General features: G+C 42.4%; 1 protein-coding gene across 3 annotated transcripts in view; it reads right to left on the bottom strand.

The window, feature by feature from the left end:
• The window catches only part of OTUD7A (OTU deubiquitinase 7A), a 393,053-nt gene that overhangs the window by 155,107 nt on the left and 213,127 nt on the right, over positions 1 to 24,819 (bottom strand). For 2 of the 3 annotated variants that reach the window (XM_016927862.4, XM_054666883.2), the window contains 2 exons: positions 24,477 to 24,571; positions 22,598 to 22,752 (listed from right to left, as the gene is read on the bottom strand). In XM_016927862.4, coding sequence (XP_016783351.1) covers positions 22,598 to 22,748 — 151 coding nt within the window. In that variant the 5' untranslated portion in view covers positions 22,749 to 22,752; positions 24,477 to 24,571. The remainder of the gene's footprint in view (positions 1 to 22,597; positions 22,753 to 24,476; positions 24,572 to 24,819) is intronic. The other variant, XM_016927863.4, reaches the window with a different exon arrangement.

The following is a 24,819-nucleotide window of genomic DNA, read 5'->3' on the forward strand; positions in this document are numbered from 1 at the left end:
TGTGAGGTGTCAGTCTGCCCCCACTTGGGGGTGCCTCCCAGTTAGGCTGCTCGGGGGTCAAGGACCCACTTGAGGAGGCAGTCTGCCCATTCTCAGATCTCCAGCTGTGTGCTGGGAGAACCACTACTCTCTTCAAAGCTGTCAGACAGGGACATTTAAGTCTGCAGAGGTTACTGCTGTCTTTTTGTTTGTCTGTGCCCTGCTCCCAGAGGTGGAGCCTACAGAGGCAGGCAGGCCTCCTTGAGCTGTGGTGGGCTCCACCCAGTTCAATCTTCCCGGCTGCTTTGTTTGCCTAATCAAGCCTGGGCAATGGCAGGCGCCCCTCCCCCAGCCTCACTGCCACCTTGCAGTTTGATCTCAGACTGCTGTGCTAGCAATCAGGGAGACTCCGTGGGCATAGGACCCTCCGAGCCAGATGCGGGATATAATCTCCTGGTGTGCCGTTTTTTAAGCCCGTTGGAAAAGCACAGTATTCGGGTTGGAGTGAACCGATTTTCCAGGTGCTGTCACCCCTTTCTTTGACTAGGAAAGGGAACTCCTTGACCCCTTGCGCTTCCCGAGTGAGGCAATGCCTCGCCCTGCTTCGGCTCGCGCACAGTGCACTGCACCCACTGTCCTGCACCCACTGTGTGGCACTCCCTAGTGAGATGAGCCCGGTACCTCAGATGGAAATGCAGAAATCACCCGTCTTCTGCATTGCTCATGCTGGAAGCTGTAGACCGGAGCTGTTCGTATTCGGCCATCTTGGCTCCACCCCCCTGTATTTGTTTTAAACCAATTTTGATCTCTATCTTGGAGGGAGATCCAGTTCATTAGAGATCATTCCTATGGATGCCTCTCCAACTTCTACACTAGATATTCATTTCTCACCTTAGACCCTTCAGATGATCCTCTGCAGTGAATTCTTATAATGTTATGCTTTCTTGGTACCTATTTTGAATGTATGTTGGACTTTCTCATACCAGAAGCAGGGCTTAGTCATCCTTGAAAGTTTCCAGGTCTCCACCTCTTCCCAGGCCCTCAAAACGGTCGATCCAGAGATGTGCCTTATATAGCTGCCTCCTGGTGACCAAGTCCCTAAGGGACAGCTAGATGCAACCTACTTGACCCACCCTGCAGACCCTCACACCCAGCATGGACTGCCCAGATATGCTGCCATGACCACCCTTCACTCACAGCATGGCCTCCTGTAACTGGTGCCTACCTGCTCTAACCCAACGAATTACAACTCCTTGGGGGGAATCTGCTGGGTTGATGGCCTGGACCCCATAAAGGCTTCAGCCCTCAGGGCCCACACTCCATCTCTCTTGCTCCCCACCCGCTGGTGAGCACACAGGTCCTGATGGCTCCCCTAGTCCAGCGTGCTCTTCTCTCCAGACTCTTCTCTCCAGGCTCTTCTCTCCAGACCTGCGAGGAACTCACTGCTTCTGGTATTTCATAGGTTTTGTTGAGTGGCCTCCTCTGTGTCTCACTCGACCGACACACCTGAACCTAACTTCTTTCCAAATTCAGAACTGTCCTGAAGAGTGGCTATCTTGGTAGGCTAAATAAATAAATACACCAGACACAGACAAGAGACTCAAGGGTGTCTAAGAGGGTAAACAAGTTTCTCATGAGAGACCTGGGCACAGGTCAGACACAGGGATTCTGCCATCCACCAGGACAAAGAAGTACCCCGTGAAGGCACATCATAAACATGCACAACCACCTCCCCTGGAGCCCCGTCAGGGCAGGGCTGGACTTCACAGCCACTCTACAGAGAGAGGGAGACCTCAAAAGCAAACTAAAAAGAGAAAAATGCAACCCCCTCTCTCTGCCACTGCTGACAAAAGCCAGTCTATGGCAGTTTCCACAAAGCACGCAAACCAGCCATGACCTCGTGTTGGGTGTCTCCTCTTTCACGACGTTTCTCTACATACACTCTTCCCAGGGCACCTGGACCTACTCCCTGCCTTTACACAGCATACATGTCCCTGCCAGCACGCCACAGCACGTGCTCTGTGTTCTGCTGGGATGTTCTCCACCCGTGTCCACCCACCATGCCTCTGTCTGTCAAGGCCTTCCTTCACTGAGCTCTGTGCATGCTCATGGCCGGAGTTCCCTCCTTATCTCTCCAGGCCTCCCTTCCTACAGGCTTCTCCCAGCACAGTGCCCATCTGCCCTGTATACAGCAGGCAATGTTCCTGCAGGTCTGCACCAGGGCATGAGTGCCGATGACAGCGATGGAGTCCTGTTCCCCTGTGCTTCACAGAGCAGGGGCCGCCCCACACAGAAACTGCCCAAGGCTTCCCCAGTGTCCTCGCCTCAGTCTGGGGCCCTTTTTTCCTGAAGGTTTCTATCGGGCTCTGACTGAAACGTTTAACCAAAGGGAGTGTGAAGCAGGACAGAAGGACAGCAAGCTTTCCTCAAGGTTGGGACCCTGGGGACGCAGACAGGACTCTTCCCACCTTCTGGAACCTGCCTCTGGCACCCAACCATTCCCAGTCTTACTGGATGTGACAGGAAGGAAATCAGCTCTAACTTCAGTTCCACCTTAAACTCCAAAGGCACCATCAGCGAGTCCCAGGTCCTTAGTGGTTCTTGGTTTCTGCCTTCTAAAGCGAGGGGTTTGAGCCCCTCCAAGTCTGTGACTGAAGCTTTTAAACCCCAGGCAAAGCTCCCTTCATAGTCCTTCTTGGCAAGTTTTGACCCACTGCTAGTCCTTCCCTATCTAGAAAGACTCTCCTTTGTTTTGACCCCAAGTAGCCCCCATTTCCTCTTAGGAAAACCTGGTACTAAATACAGCACTACCTTGGTGCTCCTGGGACCTACAGGTCACCTTGCTCACTGCCCTCAATTTTACAGATGAGAAAACAGAGAGCAAGAAGATCAAGAAACTTGTTGAAGATTGCACAGTAAATTAGTAAGACCTAGGAGCTAATTTGCTAGCGGAGCAAATAATATTTCCTGCCTGAAAACACAAAGACCTCCCATCCAAACATCCTTCCCAGCAGCCAATGGAACCAGGCGGGTAGAGACCTGGGGGCAGAGAGCCCCGACACCGCCTTGCCGCTGCACTGAGGATGGCGCCTGGTGCTTCCAGGGAGGGTGTATGAAGGCGCTAACTCCAACCTGGATGTTTTAGAAAGCAGACAGTGGGGCGTGTACTACAACTCTCTTATTCAACATAAAAGAATGCAAATGATAAAATTCTAAGATGTCTAAGTGGGGTTTGAAAAAGTCGATGTAACTGGAGGTTAAATGTGACATGTGAAACCCACAAGCAAGTGAAGATCTGAAAACTGTCTTGTTAATTCACTTCAGGCTGCCCAGTTTTTGCAGGGACAGCTGTGGCTACAAACGGGGGCCATGTGGGAAGGGCACTCTCCCTGCACTGTCACCTGCATGCCCAGGATTGGCAAGGAGAGCCACTGCCCCCCACTTGCCGGCTGGTCTCCGGCAGCATGAAAACAGGGGGCGTGGCAGTTCCTGCCATAAAGAGGAAAATGATACACCTTATCCCAGACGCCAGGTGCTGTCTGCATCAGTCCTTTTAAAAATTTAATCGCTTTATACAATTGACACCGAATAAAATGCACATATTTAAGTTTATAATTTGAGAAGCTGACACGTGTCCATACAGACACACCTCGTTTTACTGTGCTTTACTGTACTGCCCTTTGAAGATACTGCATTTTCTTTTTACAAATTAAAGGTTTGTGACAACCCTGTGCTAAGCAAGTTTATTGGCATCATTTTTCAAACAGCATGCACTCACTGTGCATCTCTGTGTCACATTTTGGGAATTCTCACAGTATTTCAAACTTTTCCATTAGGATTATATCTGTTATAGTGATCTGTGCTCAGTGATCTTTGATGTTACTGTTGTAATTACAACAGTTCTGGTTCTGGGGCACCACGAACCACACCCACACATACCGATGAACTTAATAAACATTGTGTGTGTTCTGACTGCTCCACTGACCAGTGATTCTCCTGTCTCCCTCTCCTCAGGCCTCTGTATTCCTTGAGACACAACATATTAAAGTTGGCTATTAACAACCCTAAAATGTCAAGTTGTTCAATGGAAAAAAAAAAAAGAATTTCATGTTTCACTTTAAATCAAAAGCTAGGAATGGTTAAGCTTAGTGAGGAAGGCATTTTAAAAGCTAAGATGGGCCAAAAGCTAGGCCTCTTACACTAAACAGTTAACTAACTTTTGAATGCAAAGGAATAATTATTGAAAGAAATTAGTAGTGCTACTCCAGTGAATACACAAATGATAAGAAAGTGAAACAGTCTTATTGCTGATACGGAGAAAGTTTCAGTGGTCTGTGGTCTGGATAGATCAAACCAGTTACAATATTCCCTTAAGCCAAAGCCTAATCCAGAGCAAGACCCTAACTCTCTTCAATTCTACAGAGGCTAAGAGAGGTGAGGAAGCTACAGAAGAAAAGTTAGAAGCTAGCAGAGGCTGGTTCATGAGGTTTAAGGAAAAAAGCCATCTTCAATAACATAAAAGTTTCATGTTATTGCACTGGGGAAGTGGCAAGTGCTGATGGAGAAGCTGCAGCAAGATCTCTAGATCTTAGAAGATCTAGCTAACATCGCTGATTAAGGTGGCTACACTATACAACAGATGTTCAATGTAGACAACACAGCCCTCTATTGGAAGAAGATGTTATCTAGGCTAGATGAGAATAAGTCTCTGCCTGGCTTCAAAGCTTCTACAGACAGGGACAATTGTAGCTGGTGACTTTAAGTTGAAACCAATGCTCATTTATCATTCTGAAAGTTCTAGTGCCCTTAAGAATGACACTAAATCTACTCTTCCTGTGCTCTGTAGGAACAAAGAAGCCTGGGCACAGCACATCTGTTGATACCTTGGTTTACTGAATATTTTAAGCTCATTGCTGAGACATGCTGCTCAGAAAGAAAGATTTCTTTCCAAATATTACTGCTCATTTGACAACGCACCTAGTTACCCAAGAGCTCTGATGAAGATGTACAAGATCAATGTTTTCACGTCTGCTAATACAACATCCATTCTGTACTCCACGGATCAAGGAGCAATTTTGACTTGCAACTCTTATTACTTAAGAAATACATTTTATAAGGCTATAACTGCCATAGATAGTGATTCCTCTGATAGATCTGGGCAAAGTACATTGAAAACCTTCTGGAAAGGATTCACAACTCTAGAAGTCAATAAGAACATCTGTGATTCATGGGAGGTGGTCAAATTATCAACATTAACAGGAGTTTGTAAGAAATGGATTCTAACTCTCATGGATGACTTTGTGGGGTCCAAGACTTCAGTGGAAGAATTAACTGCAGATGTGGTGGAAGAGAACTGGAATTAGAAGTGGAGTCTGAAGATGTGACTAAATTGCTACAATCTCAAGTTGGGGAGTTGCTTCTTATGGATGAGCAAGGGAAGTGGTTTCTTGAGATGGAATCTGCTCCTGGTAAAGATGCTGTGAACATTGCTGAAATGACAAAAAGGATTTAGAAATTACAAAATGCATTTGATAAAGCAGCAGCAAGGTTTCAGAGGACTGACTTCAATTTTGAAAGAAGTTCCACTGTGGGTAAAATGCTATCAAATAGCATCACACATGCTACAGAGAAATCTTTCATGAGAGGAAGAGTCAATTAAATGCATCAAACTTCATGATTGTCTTATTTTAAGAAATTGTCACAGCCACCCCAACCTTCAGCAATCACCACCCTGATCAGTTAGCAGCCATAAACATTGAGGCAAGACCCTCCACCAGCAAAAAGATTATGACTCACTGAAGGCTCAGATGATTGTTAGCATTTTTGGCAATAAAGTATTTTTTCAAATTAAGTTATGTACATTTTTTAGATATAATGCTATTGAACACTTAGTAGACTACAGAATAGTATAAAGATAACTTTTTTTTTTTTTTTTTTGAGACAGGGTCCTGCTCTGTCACCCAGACTGGAGTAGAGTGGCGTGATTTCCACTCACTGCAACCTCTGTCTCCTCGACTCAAGCAATCCTCCCACCTCAGCCTCCCCAGTAGCTGGGACTGCAGGCATGCATCACCAAACCAGGCTGATTTTTGTAGGTTTTTTTTTTTTTTTTTTAATAGAGACGAGGTCTCACCATGCTGCCCAAGCTGGTCTGGAACTCTGGGCTCAAGCTATCCATCCTCCTTGGCTCTCAAAGTGCTGGGACTACAGGTGTGAGCCACTGTGCCTAGCCAACATAATTTCTATATGCACTAGGAAACCAAAAAATTCATGTGACTTTCTTTATTGCTATATTTATTGCAGTGGTCTGGAACTGAATCTGCAATACCTCTGAGGTCTGTTATCACTGCAAGATACCATACATATCTACCACTCTCAAAAGATTCCTCAGGCCAGGTGCGGTCGCTCACGCCTATAATCCCAGCGCTTTGGGAGGCCGAGGTAGGCAAATCATGAGGTCAGGAGATCGAGACTATCCCGGCTAACACAGTGAAACCCCATCTCTACTAAAAATACAAAAAATTAGCCAGCCATGGTGGCGGGTGCCTGTAGTCCCAGCTACTCGGGAGGCTGAGGCAGGAGAATGGCGTGAACCCAGGAGGCAGAGCTTGCAGTGAGACGAGCTCGCGCCACCGCACTCCAGCCTCTGTCTAAAAAAAAAAGATTCCTCAGCTGCTTTGTAATCCCCACTGCTCACTGCTGCCCTCAGCCCTATCTGAGGCAATCACTGACCTGCATTCCATCGCTATAGATCAGTATGCATTTCCTAGACTTTACATAAGTGGAACTGCACAATATGTAGTTTTTTTTGTCTCACTTCTTTCACTTCATGTAATTATTTTGAGAGTCATCTCTGTTGTTGCACGTTATCAATAATTCACTCCTTTGGATTGAGAGCCGAGTAGCATTCCAGTGTATGTATCTACCACCATTTGTTTACCTGTTTACCTGTGATGGGCATTTAGGTTGCTTCCAGTTTTTTAGCTCTTACTAAGAATGCTAAAAACATTTGTGTACACGATTTGCTATGGGCAAAGGCTTTCGGTTTTCTTAAGTAAATAAATAGCAGTAAAATTTGCCGGATTGTACACTAGGTACATGTCTAATTTTGAAGAACTTGCTGAATTGTTTTCTGAAGTGGCTGCACCACTTTCCATTCAAAACCAGCAGCGTACAAATTTACCAGTTTTTCCACATCCTTGCTGAGATTTGGTATGCTCAGTATTGTTGGTTTTAGTCATTCTCATAGGTGTGTAGTGCTATCTCATTCTGGCTTTAAGTTACATTTCCCTATGGATTAATGATGTTGAGCGTCTTTTCACCTGCTTATTTGCTATCCATGTATCTTCTTTGGTGAAGTCTGTTCAAACCTTTTGCTTATTTTTAATTGGATAGTTTTTACAAAAATAATTGAGTCATGAGAGCTCTTTACATATTCTAGAAACAAGTACTTTACCAGATATATGATTTGCAGTACTTTCTTCCAACTTGTAGTTTATCTTTTCATTCTCTTAGCACTATCCTCAAAAAGCAGTTTAAGTTTTTAATGAAGTCCAATTTATTAATTTTTCTTTTATGGATTGTTCATGGGGTATCATGTCTAGAAAATCTTTTCCTAAGACAAGGTTAAAAAGATTTTCTCATAAATTAATGGCATTTGAGCGATCTGGATAAGACTGGAGACTATTATTCTAAGTGAAGTAACTCAGGAATGGAAAACCAAACATCGTATGTTCTGACTTCTAAGTGGCAGCTAAGCTATGAGGATGCAAAGGCATAAGAATGACACAATGGACTTTGAGGACTCAGGGATAAAAGACTACAAATAGAGTTCAGTGTATACTGCTCGGGTGATGGGTGCACCAAAATCTCACAAATCCCCACTAAAGAACTTACTCATGTAACCAAACACCACCTGTACCCCAATAACCTATGGAAATAAAAATAATAAAAATAAAATAAAAAGATTTTCTCCTGTGTTTTTTTCTAGAAGACTTTTTTAGCTTTAGGTTTTATATTTAGGGATACCATCCATTTTAAGGTAATTTTTGCATATGAGTGAGATGTAAACCAAAGTTCATTTCTTTTGCATATGAAAATCCAATTATCCCACAATTTGTTGAAAAGACTATTTTTTGCACTGAATTACTTTTGTATGCTTATTGAAGACCAGTTGTCCATATATGTGAACTGTTTCTTAACTTTCCAATTTGTTTCATTGATCTAATTCTCTACATTTAAAAAACTACTTTATTGTATATATTAAGGTATATGATATGATGTTCTGATACACTTATACATAGTGAAATGGTTATTATAGTCAAGCACATTAGCTTATTCGTCATTTCACGGTTACCCCTTCGTGCATGTGTGTGTGTATGTGTATGTGTGTGTGCCTTGAAAGCAAATTTTCTAGTACACTATGCAATATTATTAATGATAGTCCTCATGTTGAACATTTGATCAACATCACAGTTTTGATTACTGTACTCTTATGAGTTTTAATATCAGGTATTGTCAGACTTCTGATATAGTTTGGCTCTATGTCCCCACCCAAATCTCACTTTGAATTGAAATCCCCATAATCCCCACGTGTCAAGGGCATGAGTGGGTGGAGGTCATTGGATCATGGGGGCAGTTTCCCCCATGCTGTTCTTGTGAATAATGAGTGAGTCTCACGAGATGTGAAGGTTTTATAAGTGTCTGGCCTCTCCCCTGCTTGCACTCACTCCGTCCTGCTGCCCTGTGAAGAAGGTGCCTGTTTCTCCTTTGTCTTCCACCATGACTGTAAGTTTCCTGAGGCCTCACCAGTAATGTGGAATTGTGAGTCAACTAAGCCTCTTTCCTTTATAAATTACCCAGTCTTGGGTATCTCTTCATAGCAATGTGAGAACTAATACGCCTTCTAACTTTATTCCAATTTTTCAAAGTTTGTTTTGTTTATTCTCTGTCCTTGGATTTATGTATGAATTTTAAAGTCAACTTGTTAATTTCTACATAAAAAGCTGGCTTGGATTGTTATTGAGATTATACTGAATTTAAAGCGATCTGGGGAGAACCAACATCTTAACAATATTGAGTCTTTTGACCCATGGATATGGTACATTTAACCCTTTATTTAGGTTTTTCATCTCTTTAAGCAATGTTTTGAAGTTTCAGTTGTAAATTTATTCATATTTTATATTTTTGGATGCTACTGAATAAAGTATTTTTAAAATTTATTTTAAAAAATAATGCAATTATTCATTGCAATTGTAAAAATGCAATTGATTTCTCTATATTGATTTTGTATCTTACAACACTGCTAACTTCACTTACTAGTTCCAAAAAATGCTTTTAAATTCCATTAGATATTCTACATATGTCATCATGTCATCTGTGAATAAAGATAGTTTGCTTCTTCTTTTCCAATCTGGGTGCTTTTTAATTATAATTTATTGTTTGACTGCACTGGCTAGAATGTCCAGGAAAATGTCGGATAGAAGTGGTGAAAGAGGGCATTCTTATCTCCCTCTTGATCTTTGGGGAAAAGCTTTCTTTCATCACTAGGTTGTCAGGTTAGCTGTAGGCTTTTTTGTAAATACTTTATATAAGATTGAGGAAGTTTTCTTCTATTCCTAGTTTTCTGAGTGTTTTCTAAAAATCAAGAACGAATGTGGATTTTACCAAAAGCTCTTTCTGCATTTACTGAGATGATTGTATACCTTCTGTTTCTCAGTATGTTAATATGGAAAATTATGTTGACTGATTTTTGAATGTTAAACTAGTTTTGCATTCTTGGGATAAAACCCACTTGGTCATGAGGTAGTATCCTTTTTATATGCTGCCAAATTCAATTTGCTAAAATCTTTTTCAGTGTTTTCACACTTTTCTTCATGAGGAATATTTGTCTGTAGTCTTTCTTGGTTTTGTATTAGGGTAATGCTGGCGCAAAGAATGAATGAGTTGAGAAGTATAAACCCTTTTCAATTTCCTGGAAGAGCTGGTATAATTTTTTCTTTATATGTGTGGTAGAATTTACCAATGAAGCTATAGATGCTTGCAGTTATCTTTGTGAGAAAGTTTTAAACTACAACTTAGATTTCTTTAATAAATATAGACCTATTCAAATCATTTATTTTTTTTCTTGCATAGGCTTTGGTATTTTGTACCTTTCAAATAATTTGTGAATTTCATTTAACTTGCTGCATTTATTGGCATAGAATTGTTTATAATATTCCTTTATAATCCTTTTAATATCTTGAGAATCTGTACAGAGGTCATCTCTTTCATTCTTGATATTGTTAATTTGTATCTTCTTTTTCCTCTGATTATGTGGCTATGGGTTTATCAATTTTATTGATCTCAAAGAACCCACTTTTGGTTTCACTGACTTTCTCTACTATTTTTCCATTTACTATTTCATTGTTTTTTGTTCTGGTCTTTATTATTTCATTTCTTCTGTCTGGGTTTAATTTGCTCTTTTTTTTTCTAGTTTTCAAGATAAAAATTAAGGTAACTGATTTGAGGCCCTGCTTCTTTTCTAATAGAGGTGTTTAACTTATACATTTTCTTAGAGGTACTGTTTCCTTGAATCATTTCTTCCTATTGTTCATGCCTCTCCTTCAAGGATTCCAATTACACTTATTTTAGGCTGCTTACATTTTTCCACAGCTCACAGATGATTTAATTTTTAATTATTTTATTTTTTTTTAGAGATGAGGGTCTCATTATGTAGCCCAGGCTAGCCTCAAACTCCTGGGCTCAAGCAATAATTCTGCTTCAACCTCCCAAGTAGCTGGGATTACGGGTATGCACCACTGCACCTGGCTTTCACTGATGCCTTTAATATTTCTTTACTTCTATTTTTTTCTGTGTTTCATTTTGGATATTTTCCATTGCTATGTCTTCATGTTCACTAACCTTTCTCTTTTTTTTGTATTAAGCAATGTGCTGTTAATTCCACTGAGTTACTTTTTCATCTCAGATGTAGTCTTCATCTCTGGAAGTTCAACTCAGGCTTTAAAAAGTATCTTCCATAACTTTACTTAAACATCTGAACAGCATGTCAGTATGTACCTTATTCTATTCTATAGAGTACAGTTATAATAACTTTTAGTGCCCTTGTCTGATAATTTTAACATCTCTAGCAGTTCTGGTTTGACTTTGATTGAATAGTTTCTCCTCATTATGGGTCCTATGTTCCTGCTACTTTGCATTCCTGATAACTTCTGATTGAGTGCCAGACAGCAAGACTTTTACATTATTTGGTGCTGGACAAGTTTATATTTCTATAAATATTATTGAGCTTTGTTGTAGAATGAAGTTACATTTCTTGGAAATACTTTTGAGAGAGGAGGTAAAAAGAGACCAGCTAGGCAGATAGTTAGGGCAGAGAGTCCTCGGCAGAACTTCCCTTCTAACAAAAAGCAGCCCAGGAAATCACTCCTCTTCTAATAGAAAGCAGCCTGGAAGACCGGGCTGCAAACAGATAAGGAAGCTGGAGCTTGCATGGGGGGATGCTTGCAGCTGCACAGACAGAAAGGGGTACCTGGGGCCAGGTGTGTCCACCATGGAGGCTCCACCTCCCCCTTTGAAGCACATACACAGTAGGAAAGCAACGTGGAGTAGCTCAGGCAAAAGACCTGCCTGCATAATAAAAGGGTGGGTGGGGGATGCCAGAGATTCATGCTCCATGCAGATGGCACACCTGGGGTTTTTCACACCCTATGTAGGTAAGATAACACCTCACCTCCCCACTAGCTAGCTTATAAAAACCCTTGCATTTCACTGCTGAATGGCAACGTTTTTGGGGACCCCTCTCTGCTGCAGAGAGCTGTTATCTTTCTTTTGCCTAATAAACTTCTGCTTCTGCTCTAACCTCACCCTTGGTGTGGCCGTGTCCTTGACTTCCTTGGCTGTGAGATCAAGAACTTTGGATCAGGCAATGAGGCCATTTCACTGTGATCCTTGTGGATCTTGCTTCTTGCTTTTAAGGTTCATTAGGTATGATCAGAGTGATTTATTTACTTTTATTTTTTTAGAGTCAGGGTCTTAGTGTTGCCTAGGCTGGAGTCAGCAGTGTGATCATAGCTCACCATAACCTCGAACTCTTGGGCTCAAGTGATCTCCTCAACTCAGCCTCCTGAGTAGCCAGGACCACAGGTATATGCCACCATGCCCAGCTAATTTTTAGAAGATTTTTGTAGAGACAGAGGTCTCGCTATGTTGTTCAGGCTGGTCTTGAACTCTTGTCCTCAAGCGATCCTCCTGGCTTGGCCTCCCAAAGTGTTGGGATTACAGGTATGAGCTACTGTGTCTAGCCCTAGAAAAGTTTTCATTACAGGGCTAATTATTCCCAATTACTGAGGCAAGATCCTTCTAGGTATTATATTCAGTGATTGTCCGGCCTGGCTGGTGAGCACAGGCACTTTCCATGGCTCTGTATCAGCCCCAGGCACTGTTTCCTCTAATCCTCTCAGGTGGTTCTCTCCTCAGCTGCACACAGCTTCCTCACACACAGGCACTGATCGGCACTTGGCTGAGTGGCAGAGGCAAACCCTCTGTGAATCGCTGCAGTTCTCTGTGTAGCTGTCTCCGCTCTCAGGCTCTGACCTGTGGACTCCAGCCTCCTGGACTCCTGGGACTCTAAGCTCTGTCTCCTTCCACTGTGGAGTCAGGCAAGCTTCCTCTGGGTTCCTCCTCCCTGTACCACGGATTAGAAACTTTCTCAAGGCAGTGAGCTGGGCAATTATAGGACTAACCTTGTTTGTTTCCAATCTCTTGGGGACTACTGTCCTTCACTATCTAACGTTCAGTGTCTTGTTTATCATATTTATCTTTTTCTTTTTCAGGCAGGAGGGCACACCCACATTCTGATACTTCATCTTGGCTGGAAGTGGAGGTTTCCTGGTGCTGTCTGTTTTAAAACTTTTTATTATGGAAACATTCGTACATCACTTATAATAAACCTGTTTGCATCTACTATTCAGGTTTAATCAAAATCAACTCATGGATAATACTGTTTCATCTCCTCTCCCACCCATTCACCTGTCCCCAGAAAACCCCTGCATGATATTACTTCATCCATCCACGTCAGTATGTATCTTATTTTTCTTAGCACTATCATAATAAAAATATCATATCTAAAAGTAGTTATTCTTTAATATCAAATATCCAGTAAATGTTAAGTCCTCACATTTCCCAGATTGTCTTATAATTTTTCTTTTTTAGTTCATTGGAATCAGTATTCAAATAATGTGCATACATTATCACTGTTTGACAGATCTCTTAAGCCTTTTTTAATCTACAGCACAGGTTGGCAAACTACTGCCCATAGGCTGGCTGGCTGCCTGTTTTATAAATAAAAGATTTGTTAGAACACAGCTGCCTATAGATTGCTTTAGGCAGGAAGGACCCTGAAGGCAGGGCCTACTCTTCTTTCTTCCTGGGTCTCCCACACTCAGCCCAGAGGCCCTCAACGCCTGCTTGGAGATTGGAAACATGAAGGTTTGACTTAAGTGGGAGTTCTTAATATGCAGCAGCCTCCTCTTTCCTGCCTAATCAAAGAAAATAGTTTAAATTGATTTCCGTTTGCACAGCTAATTTTTTATCTTAAAAAGTGTTTAACGACATGACTCTGAATCTGAGGGCTTCTGGTTGTTTTTTTGCTCCTTCCGTCTTCAGCTTGATTCAGTTACGCCCACATTACTGAGTGCCCACTCAGGACAGCTCATCCACAGGGCTGGGGCTCTCGGCCATGTGAAAGGGAATGGCATGGAATTCCTGGACCTCAGGGAGCCCTGGAGTGGTGGGCACATAAGTGAAGCAAAGTGGAAGGACACAAAGTGGTGGGGGGCACGGGGGAATGGGGAGGCTTTATCCATGCACAGACACCAAGAAAGAAGCTGGGATGAATATGACTGGCTTTCCAGAGAGGAAGTGTCTTTCTTTCTCTCTTTCTCTCTCTCTCTTCCTTTCCTTTCCCTTTCTTTCCTTCTTTCTTTTTCTTTCTTTTTTGTTGTTTTTTTTTTTTTTTGAGACAGAGTCTCACTGTGTTGCCCAGGCTGGAGTACAATGGTGTGATCTTGGCTCACTGCAACCTCTGCCTCCTGGGTTCAAGCAATTCTCCTGCCTCAGCCTCTTGAGTAGCTGGGATTACAGTTATACACCACCACGCCTGTCTAATTTTTGTATTTTTAGTAGAGACAGGGTTTCACCATGTTGGTAAGGCTGGTCTTGAACTCTTGACCTCGTGATCTGCCCGCCTTGGCCTCCCGAAGTGCTGGGATTACAGGAGTGAGCCACCAAGCCTGGCCAAAGTGTTTAATCTTAAGCAGCCACAATGGCACAGACTTTTGAGGAAAACCAACAAAATAGGCCAGTGATGGTACCTGGGGGTTACAAGCTTCCCCAATAGGAAGGAAATAAGATCTACTTAATTGATCAGCGTGACACAAGGAAACTCACTGCAAATGGACTTAATGGGTCTGTTTAAGAGTATTTAAATACACTCATCTCTCTAAAGGAAGAATGTGTCTTCCTGAATGGGGCCAGGTGAGAGGGAGTATCTTAGAATTCTGATCTGGAGATGTTTACTTTTATTTTTTTTTGACATTTTTCCCCCAAATATGTCTGGTCTAACGGCAGAGCTCTCTCTAGTGGGAACGGGACACTTGGAAGGGCAGCCAACGGTTTCCTTTCAGTATTTCTAGACCCACTGACAAGACAGTCCCAGCTCCGGCCAAGGGCCATCACACCTTGTGGTCGAGTGTTAACTCCTGCTTAGGATTCATGGTCCCTAGACCACCTTTTTGTTCCCATTCAAGGGTGTGGGATTTGCCCATGGCAGTCCTCTAATCGCACACACTTGAAAACGTCAGAGCCGTGAATTCTGCTAAATCAGTGGCATGTGCTCAAGACTGGGCAAATCCAGCTTGATAAGCATGTGATTAATTATAAAATAAGGCACAACCAAATACATGCTGCAGCAGAAGTCCACAAAGTTCCACAGGAGGGCAAGGAATGATCAGTGAATCCTTACCTCGTCATAGAAACTTCTTCCTCCAGACATCCACGTGGCTTGCTTTCTCACTTCCTCAAATCTTTGCTCAGATCCTATTTTTTTAAGTGAAGCCTTCCTTGACAACCCTAATTTAAAACTACACACACTCATACCTGCTTCCTTCTCCCCGACTTAGTTATCTCCACAGCACTAATGGCTAACACACTATATAACTTATTTCCATCTGTCTCCATGTGAGCAATTTCTGTCTGGCTGCTCATCACGGCACCTCAGCAGCTATTAATAGATCACTCTACTGAGGGACTCGTACGTGCTGGGTGTTGGGCAAACAGTGAACAAAACCTTGTATGGTCCTTGCTGTCGGGGAGTTCATGATCCATCGTGGAGGGAGAGCTGAATTTCAACAGGGAGGCAGTGTGTGCAGGGGGAGGAGCAGCAGGAGCAATGGGCGCAGGCAGAAGCACAGAGGTGGGTGTCAAGTCAGGGAAAGGGATGGTGAAGAGATGCCTCAGATAATGAGGGGAGGGACGGAATAGGACTAGATGCTGAAGGGCTGGAGTACCAGGTGGAGAAGTTTATTTTGCAGGTAACGGGGACGGAGTATGAAAAATTGGAGGAAATGGAGTTACCTGACTAGAATTTGTTTTGGAGAACCACTTCAGGGACATGCAAGGGACTGATATGAAGATGAGATGGAGCAGAGACCCCTCTTAGGGGCCTGCCGGGCACCTGCCCCCAAGCATGGAAATAAAAGGAAATCTTGAGTTCCTTCAAAGGCATTTCCAGGCACCTAGCCAGCACTGGGAAGTAAATGAGCAACTGAAGCAAGAAGGGAAGAATAACTTAAAACAATAGCCAGGGAAGTTTAAGTCACAGAATAGACCAAAGTTCCCACAGAGACTAAAGATAACATTTTAACACAAGTCCTTGAGCTGATTTCCAGAAACCAAGACACCAATAAATGAAAAGTGCTATCTGCTGGCATGCAGACCTCAGACAGGGGAAACTGAGGACTGAGTTTGGACCACCACTCTTTGTTCTAAATTTCTTCCTGAGGGGCCTGGAGGAAGTCATGCCCAGAGACCAGAGCTAACGTTCTTTTCTGCTGATCACAAATTTGCAGACAAAGCTTCGTCTCCTTAACCCATTGTAAATCTGAAAATCTTCGAATCTACCTATGACCTGTGCCCTCCGCCCCATGTCTGGTTCAAGATGTCCTGTCTTTTTAGGTCAAACCAATGTACAGCCTCCGTGTATTGATTTATATCTTTGCCTGTAACTTCTGCCCCCTGCCTTTATTTTATTATTATTATGTTTTCAACATGGAGTCTCGCTCTGTCTCCAGGCTGGAGTGTAACGGTGCGATCTCAGCTCACTACAACCTCCGCCTCCTGGGTTTAAGCGATTCTCCTGCCTCAGCCTTCTGAGTAGCTGGGATTACAGGTGTATGCCACCACACCCAGCTAATTTTTGTATTTGTAGGAGAGACAGGGTTTCACCATGTTAGCCAGGCTGGTCTCGAACTCCTGACCTCAGGTGATCCACCAGCCTAGGCCTCCCAAAGTGCTAGGATTACAGGCATGAGCCACCACGCCCAGCCTCTTCCTGCCTGTAAAAACGCTTACCTATATGGCACTGGGGGATTCAGGGCTTAAACATGAGCTGCCCAATTCTCCTGGCTTCCTGCCCTGAAATAAATGTCTCATTTTCTCTTACTGCAATCTTGATGCCAGTTTTTGGCTTTGCTGTGCCAGAGAGCCAGACCCAAGTTTGATCTGGTAACACAGGAAGCAGGTGAACAGGCAAGGCCACCCTCTTCTGTTTGGAGGCAGGTCAGTGTTCACTTGCCTCAGTTTACCAAGGTTGTGATCAGCCTCTGCTCCTCCTTTCTCTTATTGGCCTCCCTCTGCTGTACTGTGATTCCCATCATTGCAGTGTTTTTTAACTTTTTTTTTGAAATAAATAAAAATACAAGAAGTTACAAATGAGGACCATGTACCTTCCGCTCAGCTTTTGCCACCATGAGGATTTATTTCCCTTTAGACATCTCCCCTCTAAATTCCTACATTACTGACATCCTCCCAATACACATCTTTCCGAGGACTTACAACAAAAATATTTCATTCTTTGAAACACTGGGTTTAGAGAAATCTTCACCCAAATAACTTTGACACCTTAAATAATCCATCATACACAATGGAACCACAGTCCTCTTACCTGTGAAAGCCAAGGGCAGGACCCAGCAGTGGGTGAGGTGAGTGAGCACTCACCACTGCCACCCTCTGTCCCACTGGGTGCAGCCGGGACCCCTGGACAGCGTGCAGGCAGCAGCGACCGGGCTCGGGAAGGTGGATCACAGTTGGAGGTGCCGATGCAGAAAGGAGACCACAGTTGGAAGTGCCACAGAGCTGGAGGTGAGCGAGACACTTCCCTTCCTCCAGTCTCCCCAGTGTGGAGTCAATGCAGCTCCTAACCCAGAGTGGACACTAATTCCAGGAAAAGCCCAGCAACTCGGGTACAGAAGCAGGAAAGGGGTCTCTACCGTTCTGAGAAAGTCTGGAAATCTCTAATTTATCCTTTTTTTTTTTTTTTCTTCTAAAATTTTTTCTTCTCTGTGCCCCAGAGCTCAAGAAATTTTGTGGCCCTAGTGAGAAATGGCAGATAATTAAAGTCATCAGGCCAGGCAAACTTCCTTTCCAACCAGAGAGTCTAAGGTCCCCAGAGGGTGGGGAAACCTTCATGCTTTTTCTCTCTGGCTTCTCGCTGCTTAGCTCTGACGTGGTTCAGTCAAGTGCACCAGAGAGTAGGGTAAATCAAGCCTCAACCACCCAAGCTGGCTGGAGGGCTGAAAAGGTAGAGCCCAGGGACCCAGACACTACTGGGCAGGTTACAATGAGGAAGGGCTTCGGGAGAGCAACCCCTGAAAGTTGCTCATGAACTCTTGGGCTTACCCTTGAGCTCTACATGTATGGATCCCACCCTACACGGACCACACAGACTTTGAGTGCTGAAATGTGGGATAGATTACCACCAGAGTCCCAAGCTGGCCACTAGGTGGCGCTTGTGTGAGACAGATCCCCATCTCACAGACTTTCACAGCAACCACAATCCACACAAGTCTTGCAGAAACTTGGAATTTGTGGTCTGAACCCATTTGGGGTGATTATCTTCTAAAATAAAGTTAATAATGTTCACTGTAAGATTTTAACAATAACCAGAATCTCAAAACATAGTATTTAAAATGTCTAGGATACAATTGAGCATACTGAAACCATACTCAGCATACAAAAAGCCAACAGCTACTCTGAGATGAAACAGATACTGGAATTATTTGACAAAGATTTTCAAGCAGTTGTTAAAAATATTGTACAACTAAAGGAGGGTACTCTTAAAACATATAGAAAGTTTTGCAAAGAAATGGAAGATATGAGGAAGAACTAAGTGGAAATATTAGAAATGAAAAAAATCAACTACGAAAATAGAAAACACACTGGCTGGGCTCACCAATGGGATGAAGATGATGGAGGAAGTAGTCAGTCAGTTTATAAATAAATTAATAGAAATGACTGAATCTGAATAACAGACAAAGTTCGAAAAACTTGAACAGAACCATAGAGACCTTAGGTAATAACAAAAGGGCCGAGCTTCCTATCATCTGAGTCCCAGAAGGAAAGAAAAAAAGGGCAGAACATAGAAACATGGAAAGAAATAGCTGAAAGTCTGGTTTACCACTAGAAGGCAATCAGTTTAATCTAGTATAGCAACAGTTTAAAGCAAAAAACCCACTTGATCTTCATTTTAAAAATTCAGTATCTATTTATTATAAAACTCTCAGCAAACTTGGAATAGAAAGAAATTTTCTTCACCTGATAAAGACCATTTACTAAAACCTATAGCCAACATTCTACTTAATGGTCAAATACTGCTTGTTCTCAGAGATTAAGAACAACACAAGGATCTTCTTTCTTAACACTGCTATTTAACCTTTTGAATAGTCTCCGTCAGTGAAATAAGACAAGAAAACCAGAAAGGCCTAGAGACTGGAAAGGAAGAAATAAAACTGTCCTTACTCACAGACAACATGATCACCTATGTAGAAAATCCCAAGGAACACACAAATACACACACACACACACACACACACACACAGCCCTCCTAGAACAAACTGAGTTTAGCTTTAGCAAGATTGCAGGATGCAAGATCAACACACAAAAATCAGTTGTATTTCTGTATATTGCCAATGAACAAGTAGAAACTGAAATAAAAAATACCACGTACAATAGCTTACAACCCCGCCCCCCAATACACATATAACAAAACATGTGTAGGATCTATATGCCAAAAACCATAAAATGTTGACGAAAGAACTTAATGGAGGCCCAAGCGAATGGAAATTATGGCACTCCTTCGTGGACTGAAAGACATAACATAGGATTGAGTTGTAGATTTACTAAAATTGTAGTCAAAATCTCAGCAAAACAGTTTAGAGTAGATAGAGGTAAGCAGATCCTAAAGTTCACATGGAAAGGCTAAAAAAAAAAAAAAGAATAGCTGAAACACTCTTGAAAAAGAAGAATAAATTTAGAAAAATCACACTATCTGATTTTAAGACTCATTACAAAGTTATAGAAATCAATATGGCACGGTTTTGATAAAAGAACAGACATAATGATCAATGGAACAGAACCACTGTCCAGAAATATATTCCTTACAAATACCCTCAGTTGGCTTTTCGTCAAATTGCAATGGCAATACAATTTCAATGAAAGAAGGAGGATATTTTCTATAAATGATGTTGAAACAATTGGATATCCGTATGCGTAAAACTGAATCTGGACCTAAATCTCACATATTATACAAAAATCATCTCAAATGGATCGTAGATCTAAATGTAAAACATGAAAGTATAAAACTTTTAAAAGACCAACTACAAGAAAATCTTCATGACCTGGAGTTATGCAAAATTTCTCAGATATGTCACTCAAAGCATGATCCTCAGAAAAAAGTCAGTTGGAACGCATCAGAATTTAAACTGTGCTCTGTAAAAGGCCCTGTTAAGAGACTGAAAAGTCAAGCACAGATTGGGAGAAGATATTCACAAATCACATATCTGAACAAAAGATTTATATTCAGAATATGTAAAGAACTCTTAAAACTCAATCAAACAACTCAATTTAGACATAGGCAAAAAGCCTGAACAGACATTTCACAAAAGAGAATAAAACGATGGAAAATAAACAGCATGAAAATTTTCAACGTCATTAATTATTAGGAAAATGAAAATTAAAACCATGAAGAAATACCATCACACAGCTATCAAATGGTTAAAATGAAAAAACAAAAAAGGAAGAAACACCAAGTGTTGACAAGGATGTGGGGCAGCTGGAGCTCTCAGGCACTGCTGGTAGGAATGCAAAATGGTGCAGCACTCTGGAAAACAGGTTGGCAGTTTCTTACAAGGTTAACATGTATTTAGCCTAGAAAAATTAAAACTAGGCCAGGCACAGTTGCTCACACCTATAATCCCAGCCCTTTGGGAGGCTGAGGCGGGCAGATCACGAGGTCAGGAGTTCAAGACCAGCCTGGCCAATATGTTGAAATCCCGTCTCTACTAAAAATACAAAAATTAGCTGGGCATGGTGGTGCGCGGCTGTAATCCCAGCTACTCAGGAGGCTGAGGCAGGAAAATTGCTTGAACTGGGACCCAGGAGGCGGAGGTTGCAATGAGCCGAGATAGCGCCACTGCACTCCAGCCTGGGCTAGAGTGAGACTCTGTGTCACCAAAAAAAAAAAAGAAAAAACAAAGAAAAATTAAAACTATATTCACAAAATCCTGTTCTTAAATGTTTCTAGAAGCTCTAGTCGTAACTGCCAAAAATGGAAAACAACTGAAATGCCCCTGGACAGATGAGTGGATAAATTGTGGTGTACCTGCAGAATGGAATACTACTCAGCAACAAAAAGGAACCGGCTACTGACACATGACTTGATGAGTCTCAAAATGATCTCCCTGCATGAAAAGGAGCCAGTTTCAGAAGATTAGGCTCTGTAGGACATTTATCTGACATTCTTGCAAAGAGACAAAACTAGTGATAGAAAACAGAGCACTGACTGCCAGTGGTTGGGGTAGGGGAGGGTCTTATTATAAAAGACATCAGGACAGAGAATCTGGAGGGGATGAAGTGCTTCTGTGTCCTGAAAGTGGTAGTAATAACACAAATCCATACATGTGTTAAAGTTCATAGAACTGGACACAAAAAACTCAATTTTTCTGTATCTTAATGTGAAAAATATAAGTAAAAAAAATAAAAGAGATGACAACTCTTGCTTCCTATTTAAGGCTGTCTAGACATTAATACTGATGTTAGTACTAATTACAATAATGGTCACCACAAGCATGGTCTTCTATACTTTTTTGAGCATCTGCTACATGCTGCTTCTTTACCACACATTTTATATCACAACTTCTAATATTCACAGTCACCTTGTAAGGTGGGTTAAGCTCAATGTAGAAGAAATCTGAGGGTAAGGGAAGTAAAACAATTTGTCCTATATCTCATAGTTGATAAGTGGCTGAATCTGAACTCAAACTCGGATTTCACTGCCGACCTTATTCCAAGCCTGCTTCTCCACTCTGCTGCCCACTTAATGAAAATAATGGCAACTGACAGGGAGAATAATATAAATAGCAGGAAGGGAGAATCATATTTTGATTTCCATAGATTGCAAAAACTCTCAGCATATTTTATTCTAAACTTGGAGTTGGTTTGAAATTCTAATAGGTTGGGGAAAATTTTAAAACTATGCTTTTGCCATTGCCATTTTTTGATAATCCTCCAGTAGGTGGTTCTTAATTTTCAATATGATTGAATAGTTCTCTCCACTTCTGCAAACGTACAATAATTCTTATTTTCCCTAAGTGACTTAAAGAATCATTGTGACTTACAATTCTTGACCAAGTATTTACTAACTCCACAAATTGCAGTTTATACATTTGAAGTAAAGAGTAAACATTACAAAGTTCTCTCCTCTCACACAGCTGACTGTCCTGAGAAGTTGTAACTGGTCCCTCCCACCTTTACATACCACTGCCACCATCGGAAAAAAAAAAGAAAGGTAAATCCATTTTAGAGACATAGAAACTACACTTTCATTTTAGTTCACTATGGTTATGGCTGAATACATATCTGAAAACATCATACATACGGAGGATGCACATTTCTCACGCAGCAAATGGTATCTACATGAAAAGCTGGAGGATGAAGGCTGTCTTCTTCCTTTGAATTACTCCCAGTGACTTTCCTGGATAGTAGGTGCTTTTTCTACCAAAAACCCTGGCCTAGAGTATTTTCGTCTCCGCTAACACAGAGATATGAAACTAAGGCCTACCACAAAAGTATTTTCTTGAATGTTTTATAATTTCTGCTCCATTGAACATATTTTCTTAAATATAATAATTAGTGATAAAATTTTGACTTAACATCAGTAAGATGTAACACAAAGCAAAGCCCACTTAGTGCTCAAGTACCACTGTCATCAGGTATTGGAAATCTTCTTATTTGGAAGGTGGTTATGCCCAGAATGGTGGTGTGGGGGACAAGGAGGTGGGCTTACCTTCCAGCAGGTCTCTGGCCAGACCAGGTTCTGCCCCCGTGGACCGAACAAAGTCTGACAGGACTGCGTCCATATCAAGAGTCATAGGATCATGTAGAAGTGCTGCCCAACACTCAGCCGAGGTGGGGTTTGGAAGCACACTAGAAACCATCCATCTGCAGGAAAGAAGAGAAAGGGCATTTTACCACGTGATGGAAATGGAGCTGCAAGTGACAACTACATGCAGAGACCTGAGCGAGAGAACCCTCGAGGGTGGAGCCATTTCCACCTGCTGTCATATTTTTTAGAATTGGTTTGGTCCAACTGCCTGATTCTTCATGCAAGACATTATATTATAGAATGTGAACTAAAATATCATCCCTCTGTACATGCCATGTGAGAGAAGGGGTATTATGAGCCGAATGTTTGTGTTCCCTCCAAAAATTCATATGTTGATATCTAATCTCCAACATAGACAGTGCCATCTATGAAGCAGGAAATGGGCCCTTACTAGACACCAAATCTGCTGGTTCCCTGACCTTAGACTTCCCAGCCTTTAGTACTGTGTGGAATACATTTCTGTTGTTCATAAGCCTCCCAAGCTATTGTATTTTGACATAGCAGCCCAGATAGACGAAGGCAAGGGGTCATCACTATCTCCAGCGCTCCTGAACTTACATTTTATTAATTCCAATAACTGATGAGGAAAAAAAGACTATTTTAAAATTTCAATCACTTAAGTATACCTAGAAAAATTCAGTTGGAGTTGCTAGATTTCTAATCCTCTTCTGAATTGTAGAGACTTGTAATACTTCCACAATGTGATGAATGTTACCCACTCTATTCCAATTATGCCTTTATCAGTGTGGCATCCTACCACCTCAGCTCTCACCCCTTACTTGGCTATTAGGAAAGACTAATAGCCAAGGTTAATCCACAGTTGACGGAAATACCACACTTGCTGAAGATGGCTACTGAACTATCTACCATCCCTCTAAGAGCTGCCATCAATCTAACAACATTCTTAAGAATGTCAGATTTCCCAGGCAGCATGATCCCAGCCAGAGAAATACAACGGATATGCAGCAGGTTGACCCAGGCTGACTGTAGCAGCTGATTGCTGGGGAAAAGCAACTGTGACATTACAAGTGAGAGTAACTTACACTAGTGAATGGTGCTGGGGCCCCAGTGGGTGCTCAATCTTTGCCGGTGGAGTGCAAATGCATCCTTGTGTTTGTGTAGATAAGAGGTCTGCAAGTTATAGACCATGGGCCACATGTGGTCTGCCACCCATTTTTGTAAATGAAGTTTTATGGGAACACAGCCATACCCACTCATTTGCATAGCGTCTGTGGCTGCTTTTGCACCTGGCTGAGTTGAGTAGTTAAAATAGAGACCCTTAAGGTCCACAAAATTGAAAAGATGTACTTCCTGGAACTTTATGGAAAAAGCTTGCAGACCCCATTACAGGCAATGGAAAATTTTATGCTAGGAAGTATGTAATTAATTTTACATACTGTGGGGTGAGTTTGAATCCCATGCTATTGATGACTGTCCTCTGTTCTTTCTTTCACAGTAACCCACTGGGATGGGTGCTGCTTGGTGGAGTAGGTCCCGTGTTAGTGGCCCACGCTTTAGAGCCAGGCACATAGCCTGATTTGACCCTGGCCCTGCCCCTGTCCAGCTGTGACATGGGCTTCACCTCTCTGAGCCCTCCTGATTTTCTGTAGGAATGCAGGAAATGAGCTCACCTAACGTGCAAGACCCTGAGGACTGAGGGTCTCAGGCAGGGAGGTCTGTACCCTCAGGGACATTCACTGTGACCACCCCATCTTGCACACAGCTCCTATTGGGTATAATTTTTAGTTGATGCGGCTAGAAAATAAGAAAATTATTTGACCTGATGTATATGGTACCAATTAGGAAATTGATTTCTTCCTTCTCTCCATGCACTGGGGCCTCGGCCGGGAGAGTCTCTTCTTTCGTCACTGCCACCTGGGGGACAGATCAGAGAACAAGAGCATGTGATCTCCTTACCCTCAGACTGAGGCTGAAGGCTTGGCTTTTTGTCACAGGAGGCTGGATCTTGGCCTTGGCCAATTGCCTGAGGCATGTACTCTGTCTTCCTGGGCCCTACAGGTCCCCGCTTGCCAGCTGACCACCATCTCCCATGCCCGGGCCTGGCCAGGGGCTGTCTCAGCTTTCCTCGTTTTAGCAAGCACATCTATTTCAGTGAGGATTAC

Source organism: Pan troglodytes, chromosome 16, assembly GCF_028858775.2.
Source record: "Pan troglodytes isolate AG18354 chromosome 16, NHGRI_mPanTro3-v2.0_pri, whole genome shotgun sequence".
Classification (NCBI taxonomy): domain Eukaryota; kingdom Metazoa; phylum Chordata; class Mammalia; order Primates; family Hominidae; genus Pan; species Pan troglodytes.